This window comes from Nerophis lumbriciformis, linkage group LG37 (genome assembly GCF_033978685.3).
Source record: "Nerophis lumbriciformis linkage group LG37, RoL_Nlum_v2.1, whole genome shotgun sequence".
In the NCBI taxonomy this organism is placed as follows: domain Eukaryota; kingdom Metazoa; phylum Chordata; class Actinopteri; order Syngnathiformes; family Syngnathidae; genus Nerophis; species Nerophis lumbriciformis.
In genome coordinates, this window is record NC_084584.2 from 16,115,921 (window position 1) to 16,125,000 (window position 9,080).

Below are 9,080 nucleotides of genomic sequence, written 5' to 3' on the forward strand. Positions count from 1 at the left end.
CAACACGGAAGAAACAAGGTCTTAGTTGAAGGAACTGTTTAGTAAAAGACAATTTTTTTCACCACCCTTAAAAGGTGACACAAACTGCACTGCGCACTAGTAGAGCTGGGCGATATACCGGTACCGGTATATTTTAGAAATGGTATATATTTGAGATGATACAACCATACCGGTATTTTTTATGTGCCTTTGTTACAGCCGTTTGATCTTCTCTGCGCCTGACAGGCGAAGCCCAGGGCATTCTCTTTGGCTTTGTTTACGGAGGCTTCACAGGTGAAGCACTGTGACGCACATCAAACAGTTTTTGCTTCTTTTTTTTTTTTTTAAATACAGTGACAACTTTGAGTTATGCAATGCTTTGGACAGCTACTGCATTTGGCGATTGGTGAGTGACTGTTGGAATAATTATGTATATACTGTCACACTAACTTTACGCTTAAGGGTTGTTGCTATAAATTATTGTCAATTGTGCTGAAGTGGTATTTTTGTATCTGTGCAAGCTGGCAGTCCAAAAGACTGCCAGCCGACTTCATCAGTGTTGTGTCCAGACTCGGCCTGCTGATTGCCAAGGCCGAACACCGTGACGCAGACAGAGCAGAGACAAGGCGAAATGACCTGCGTCAACTAATTTTCATTTATTCTATAATCATATATTGTGTCTAACTAAAGTTGTCGAGATTACCCCCTTCCCTCAGCGACAGCTTCAGTGATGTAATAGGGCCCTTCCAAATAAATAGAGGAGGTGCGCGGGCTTGACTTTTAGAACGTAGTTTGGATCTGTAACTAAAACTTGTGTCTCCTCGAGCTAAATTGAACTCTGTCTCTGCATGATTCTTTGCTTCTTGTCTGATTATTAGATGTCATCAGTGTTTGAACCTGACAGTGACTACAGCTTTACTTATTTATTATTGTAGTGACTATCACTAATCTCATCTGTGTATGTTGTTCACTTCTGTTAGCGACTTAGCACAGAAGCTAATGCACTGCAAAAACTGAAATCTAAGTTATCTCAAATAAGGGGGATATTTGCTTATTTTCCGTCTGTTAAGATAATTCTTCTCACTAAGCAGATTTTATGTTAGAGTGTTTTACTTGTTTTAAAGGTTTTGGTCCTAAATGATCTCAGTAAGATATTACAGCTTGTTGCTGAGATTTTATGACCTATATTGAGTAAAATATGCTTGAAACTAGAATATCAACTGTTGCAAAGCTGTGTCATCAACACTCACAAGTATAAAACTGCTTTTTCAAAGTAAGAATTTCTTATTTCAAGCATGAAATTTAAAAAAATCATGATTTTGACACATTTGTGTCTCATAATTAAAACAGATGACAGCCCAATGGACTTTGCTGTTTTATTTTCAATGAAACAATAGAAACTACGTACTCATATAGTAGTACAGTTGGCACAGTACAGTAAACTGAAAGTTACTATTTTAACATTTAACAGTTCAAACAATTTTGAACAGAAATAGTTCATGAACATTCAGATAAATTCTTCAAAATTACAATTAAAAAACATTTGGCCGGGGGCCGGGCTGTATAAATGCACACTAATTGACTGAAAGAGCATGAACTTGGCGCGATGATGTCATGTTATCGATGGGAAAATGCATTTTTAGACAATATGATTTGCCTGAGCGGCTAGGAGACCCCGAGAGTAACAAGCGCTTGCCTTGTTGCCTTTCCATTAAGAACAATAAATTCGTTTTTAGTATAAGTTTGCTGTTTTCAAGAAATTTAATGCCGAGCGCATATCATTATGTCAAAATAATGGCACTAACATTTACTTAATTTAAGAATATTTTTCAATATATTGAGAAAAAGTCTTTTTTTTTTTCTACCAAGAAAAGTGCACTTGTTATTAGTGAGAATATACTTATTTTAAAGGTATTTTTGGGTTCATTGAGGTTAGCTAACTTTACTTGTTTTGGAAAGTCTTGACAAACCAAATTTTCTTGTTCTATTGGCAGATAATTTTGCTTAGCTCAATAAAATACCCCTCATTTTTGTATTTTTTTCCCTTGTTTTTGAACACTGACTTTTGCAGTGTGATAGCTCCTCTATGCTGCTTGCTCGTTGAGTCAAATATTTAACTACAACTCGGTTTAAAAGTGCCTCTACCCATAGCTTGTGCGGACTAAGCTACTAATGTACGGCTGAAAAGTAGTTTTAAACTTAAAAGTCAGCGGCTTTCACCGCAGTGAGCGAGGAGATGCTCCATCTATCCAGCGCACAAGCAAGAGGATATAAACCCAACATTCATAAACACAATGAACAAAAACATTTTTGACAGAGTAACGGCTAACCTATTACTTTTTGAAGAATAAATAACACATTTAGTTACTACTTACAACAAAAATAATCTGAATAGGCCTAACACTGGTTATCTAGCTGTAAAACACTCACAGCATGTTTTTTAATTTTTTTTTTTAAAGTTACTGTATACTTGTATTTCGACTAAAAATACCGCAATAACAGTTTTGGTCCATATCGCCCAACCCTACGCATGAGTAACTAAAAGGGTTCGAAGGAATATTGAACAACAAATCAATGATTGAAGTGACAAACTTGCCATCTAAACAATACCCCGTTTGTTGAAAAGAACATACAGCCATGGAAGCACATTCAATCTATTTATTAAGCAGAGGTAACACAAACCAGTGAAAGATTCAAAAGAGCTGCCATCAAACTACCGCTGTTAGCCTGCTAAGTTAAAAAAACCCAGCTCGGGCTAAACTGCATGTGAGATTCAGACTCGCTGACATCATACGTCACTAGGCAACAGGTACCACCTTTTAAAAGGCACACACACCGATGTACACACTTCTCTCATATGAACCTTATCTCAATTACACTTTGCCCTATATTTGAAGGTTTTTTTTTAAGTAACGCATTAATTACTTTACATTTATTAAAGGGACAAGCGGTAGAAAATGGATGGATGGAAAGAGTAATTCCGTTAGTAATTCAAATACTTTTTCGGTATAGTAACAAGTAACTAGAATTAATGACTTTTTAAAAGTAATTTTCAGATGCTGCCACACAGCCTCATGAAGCAATTGGTGTTCCTGGCTAAAATCTTTGTATGTCCTATAATAATGTATACCTATAAAAGCACCATTGTTAAAAGGTCATTTATTTTCATGTTGTTGCTGATGTTTAAAAATGTCCTCTTAAACCACGGCACTTTATTTCACAATGTTCTTTTGTGTTTTTGTTAGCTGACTAAGCTAAATGTTTTTTATAAAAAAGACTGGAGATTATATTTGCCTTTTCTTGTACTATTTTCAAGGCTTTTTCTTTTCTCTTACCTCAAAACACCTCTTAAATTGGGATCCTATCATACAAAAAAAAATGTTACTTGTTGGTACCTGTTTTTGTGTATTTGGGATTCCCATCAGTCCCGAAAATTTTAAATCAAGGCATGGTGGAGATATTTAGTTACGTCAACGGATAGTCCCATTTATGGGTTAGTTTATGGGCCAAACTATATCGGGATACATTTTGAGCCATCTGGCCCAGCCCTACACTCGTGTTAGTGACAGTGCCAGCACAGTTTAGGGATGTTTTGTGTTTAATTGAGCATTGCAGTAGGCCTTATGATGGCATTGTGTCTATATGTATGAGTGCATGTGAACCTTGTTTGGGTGTTAATGAAATTGTGATATTTAACATATTTCATTTGCTACACATTTATTTCTGTGCTACAAAAAAATGATGTGCTGCTAACTTTTTTCCATTTAGTAGCACCTGTGCTGCTGGTGAAAAAGTTAAACGTACAGCCCTGGTGGGTCCATGATGATGACTTGATTTGTTTGATCAGCCGTATTTTATACTGCCATCTTTCAGGCACCGTTTGGAAACAATTAAGGTATGTAAATAACAATTTAAAGTATCTTACTTTGTAAAGAACTCATTTCGCGGCATATAAATGGTAAATGGGTTATACTTGTATAGCGCTTTTCTACCTTCAAGGTACTCAAAGCGCTTTGACACTATTTCCACATTCACCCATTCACACACACATTCACACACTGATGGCGGGAACTGCCATTGCAAGGCGCTTACCACGACCCATCAGGAGCAAGTGTCTTGCTCAAGGACACAACAGACGTGACTAGGTTGGTAGAAGGTGGGGATTGAACCAGGAACCCTCAGGTTGCTGGCACGGCCACTCTCCCAACCGTCCACGTATATACACCATATTGCCAAAAGTATTTGACCATCTGCCTTGACTCACATATGAACTTGAAGTGCCATCCCATTTCTAACCCAGTGGCCTAGTGGTTAGAGTGTCCGCCCTGAGATCGGTAGGTTGTGAGTTCAAACCCCGGCCGAGTCATACCAAAGACTATAAAAATGGGACCCATTACCTCCCTGCTTGGCACTCAGCATCAAGGGTTGGAATTGGGGGTTAAATCACCAAAATGATTCCCGGGCGCGGCCACTGCTGCTGCCCACTGCTCCCCTCACCTCCCAGGGGGTGATCAAGGGTGATGGGTCAAATGCAGAGAATAATTTCGCTACACCTAGTGTGTGTGTGACAATCATTGGTACTTTAACTTTTAACTTTAATATGATGTCGATCCACCTTTTGCAGCTATTACAGCTTCAACTCTTCTGGAAAGGCTGTCCACAAGGTTGCGGAGTGTGTTTATAGGAATTTTCGACCATCATTACAAAAGCGCATTGGTGAGGTCACACACTGATGTTGGTGGAGAAGGCCTGGCTCTCAGTCTCCGTTCTAATTCATCCCAAAGGTGTTCTATTGGGTTCAGGTCAGGACTCTGTGCAGGCCAGTCAAGTTCATCCACACCAGACTCGGTCATCCATGTCTTTATGGACCTTGCTTTGTGCACCGGTGCACAGTCATGTTGGAAGAGGAAGGGGCCCGCTCCAAACTGTTCCCACAAGGTTGGGAGCATGGAATTGTCCGAAATGTTTTGGTATCCTGGATCATTCAAAGTTCCTTTCACTGGAACTAAGGAGCGGAGTCCAACTCCGGAAAAACAACCCCACACCATAATTTCTCCTCCACCAAATTTGTCACTCGGCACAATGCAGTCCGAAATGTACCATTCTCCTGGTAACCTCCAAACCCAGACTCGCCCATCAGATTGCCAGATGGAAAAGCGTGATTCATCACTCCAGAGAATGCGTCTCCACTGCTCTAGAGTCCAGTGGCGTCGTGTTTTACACCACTGCATCCGACGTTTTGCATTGGACTTAGTAATGTATGGCTTAGATGCAGCTGCTTGGCCATGGAAACCCATTCCATGAAGCTCTCTGTGTACTGTACGTGGGCTAATTGGAAGGTAACATGAAGTTTGGAGCTCTGTAGCAACTGACTGTGCAGAAAGTCGGCGACCTCTTTGCACTATGCGCTTCAGCGTCAGCTGACCCCTCTCTGTCAGTTTACGTGGCCTACCACTTTGTGGCTGAGTTGCCGTTGTTCCCAAACTCTTCCATTTTCTTATAATAAAGCCCACAGTTGACTTTGGAATATTTAGGAGCAAGGAAATTTCATGACTGGATTTGTTGCACAGGTGGCATCCTATGACAGTTCCACGCTGGAAATCACTGAGCTCCTGAGAGCGGCCCATTCTTTCACAAATGTTTGTCGAAACAGTCTCCATGCCTACGTGCTTGATTTTATACACCTGTGGCCGGGCCAAGTGATCAAGACACCTGATTATGATCATTTGGATGGTTGACCAAATACTTTTGGCAATATAGTGTATCTGCGGCAAATAGTCTGGTGCGGCTCATGTATAGAAAAAATAATATTTTTCAAAAATGTTGTGGGTGTGGCTTTTATACCGGTGCACTGTATTGCTTGGATTTGAATGACGTCACATTCGGCTCATTGAATATGCGTGGTGGTCAAGCAGCGTCTCTATTCTCAATGGGTACAAGGTGCCATTTTGCCTCTCTCAAAGAAAAATGCCCTATGCTTGCGTTGTTTTTTAGCTGTACGAACCATTCAAAATGCGAAAAGGATCAAAGTTTCTTCAAAGTTCCTCGAGAGGTAATCAAGAAGGGCGGAAGAGAAAGATTTTACGAAAGACGACAAAAATGGCACACACTCCAGTACAAGGGAGCAAAGTCGAAGGAGGCACGAGTTTCCAGTGACCAGTTGGTAAAGGTTTCTTTAATATATTTTTAATATACTTTACTCATTTAGTATATCCCATTGAAGTATTATCTTGATATTGTATGCATTTTATTTTTTAACAAACAGAAAACAAAAAGTCAGAGTCAATGATACTTTGTCAGTAAAGGTACTTCTACATCTCCCCCTCTTGTTTATAAATGTGTCAGAGTACATATCACAACTAGATAAAAAATCTAATATGGTGATGATTCAGTAATTGTTAAATGGATATGCAGCCATGGGTGTCGATCTGTCCAGTGCTAGTTTGTTTACATGGACACGTCCTCGAAAGATGCAATGTTAAATCATAAAATGCAACCTTACCCGAGCAAAAACTATGTATATTTATCTGGGAGAGTCTTGATACCAATTTCCTTGACCCAGCCACGCACAAAGAAGTTGTAGATCTCCATGCTTTTCCAAGTTTTCATCCGTTTTGTCGTGCAGAATGACGTCGGGGCACATGATAGTTCAATATGTCTGGGAACTCCACCGACGGATAATACTTTAAATCACTTGGCAAATCTTTTTAGGGAAAAGTATATGGAACTATTCCATTGTTTTACATCTGCTTTTTGCAGGAAGATCTGGGCCCCATGCATAGTCATATAGCTTGCGCAATGCTTGCTGCAAACCAGCCATCTTGGCTTGGTTGACCACCACTGGTTTTCACTTCCGGGAAGAAGTGAGTTAACGACATAAAAGCAATAGTCCAGAAAATACGGTAAGTAAATGCTGCGCTGTACATTCTTCAAAGTAGAATTCGTTATCCATAAGATGGCGGAAAATTTGCGGCAATTAGACTGGCAATGGACAAGCAGTAGAAAATGAGATGGATGGATATTCAAAATTAAGCTGGAGGTTCCTCGCAGGCCTGATTTCTCATTAAAGGGGAACATTATCACAATTTCAGAATGGTTAAATCCATTAAAAATCAGTTCCCAGCGGCTTATTATATTTTTCGAAGTTTTTTTCAAAATGTTACCCATCACGCAATATCCCTAAAAAAAGCTTCAAAGTGCCTGATTTTAACCATCGTTATATACACCCGTCCATTTTCCTGTGACGTCACATAGTGATGCCAATACAAACAAACATGGCGGAAAAACAGCAAGCTATAGCGACATTAGCTCGGATTCAGACTCAGATTTCAGCGGCTTAAGAGATTCAACAGATTACGAATGTATTGAAACGGATGGTTGTAGTGTGGAGGCAGGTAGCGAAAACGAATTTGAAGAAGAAACTGAAGCTATTGAGCCATATCGGTTTAAACTGTATGCAAGCGAAACCGACGAAAACGACACGACAACCAGCGACACGGGAGAAAGCGAGGACGAATTCGGCGATCGCCTTCCAACCAATGATTGGTATGTGTTTGTTTGGCATTAAAGGAAACTAACAACTATGAACTAGGTTTACAGCATATGAAATACATTTGGCAACAACATGCACTTTGAGAGTGCAGACAGCCCAATTTTCATCAATTACTATATTCTGTAGACATACCCTCATGTCAGCAAGCCAGGGAAGCTAGGGTCGATATCCATCTCTTGACGGTGTGAGCCAAGACATCCAGGGGGTTTAGCTCGCTCGTCTGCGGGAACAAACTGCCGCCATTGCTTGCCGTGCTACCGAAGTCCTTTGTCCCTGAATTGCTCACACACTCCGGCAGATTCAATGGGGGTCTGGCGGCAGATTTCTTTGACTTTATCATTGGAAATGCATCTGCTTTGAGTGTCGCAGGATATCCACACATTCTTGCCATCTCTGTCGTAGCATAGCTTTCGTCGGTAAAGTGTGCGGAACAAACGTCCAATTTCTTGCCACTTTCGCATCTTTGGGCCACTGGTGCAACTTGAATCCGTCCCTGTTCGTGTTGTTACACCCTCCGACAACACACCGACGAGGCATGATGTCCCCAAGGTACGGAAAACAGTTGAAAAAACAGAAAATAACAGAGCTGATTTGACTCTGTTTGAGAAAATGGCGGATTGCTTCCCGATGTGACGTCACGTTGTGACGTCATCGCTCCGAGAGCGAATATTAGAAAGGCGTTTAATTCGCCAAAATTCACCCATTTAGAGTTCGTAAATCGGTAAAAAAAAAAAAAAAAGGTCTTTTTTCTGCAAAATCAAGGTATATATTGACGCTTACATAGGTCTGGTGATAATGTTCCTCTTTAAACCTGTGACGACTCGCAAGCCAATTTGGAGACGCCGGCCGGCTGTACTTGGCTCGCGGGCCCGTAGTTTGGACACCCTTGGTTTTGAAGCATCTTACCAGACTGGTCCTCAGTGGTGTCAGCCTCATGGATCTGGTTGTCAAACCACATGTGGGCCACAGTCATCCTGTTCTGGGTCAGGGTGCCCGTCTTGTCCGAGCAGATGGTGGAGGTGGAGCCCAGAGTCTCCACGGCTTCCAAGTTCTTCACCAAGCAGTTCTTGCGGGCCATTCGCTTAGCGGTCAGTGTGAGACACACCTGCAACGAACACAGAGAACAATGTCAGCTTCTTTGAGACGCTCCAGGCAAAGATGAACATCTCCAGGCAGCGAACCACCACTAGAACAACCCCTCTGGATCATACCGTACCTGAAAGACCTGCCCCCAAAACTGACACCTGGAGATGTACACCCCTAAAACAAACATCCTTCCATACTACCAAAGCAAAATGCACTGTCGTAAAAGCATCTTTCACAGGCCAGGTTACAGTGAGTGAAGCAGTGAGTGAAGCAGTGAGGCAGAGCAGCCGAGAGTTGACGTATCATGATGCATAAGTTCAGCAAGTCATTTGGGCCAAACGAAACTAGCAAAGCCAAGCAGAGGAAGCCCCGATCAGTTAAACATTAGCATCATTACATGAGCTTGCTGGTGTCATTGCAGACAGCAGGTGTGACCAGCCTGCAAGAGAGACACACACAAACA

At 41.2% G+C, this 9,080-nt stretch overlaps 1 protein-coding gene across 2 annotated transcripts in view; it reads right to left on the reverse strand.

Moving 5' to 3' along the window:
* atp1a3a (ATPase Na+/K+ transporting subunit alpha 3a) overlaps nt 1-9,080 on the reverse strand; it is an 80,855-nt gene that overhangs the window by 22,609 nt on the left and 49,166 nt on the right. For both annotated transcript variants that reach the window (XM_061930910.2, XM_061930911.1), the window contains exon 12: nt 8,438-8,636. In XM_061930910.2, coding sequence (XP_061786894.1) covers nt 8,438-8,636 — 199 coding nt within the window. The remainder of the gene's footprint in view (nt 1-8,437; nt 8,637-9,080) is intronic.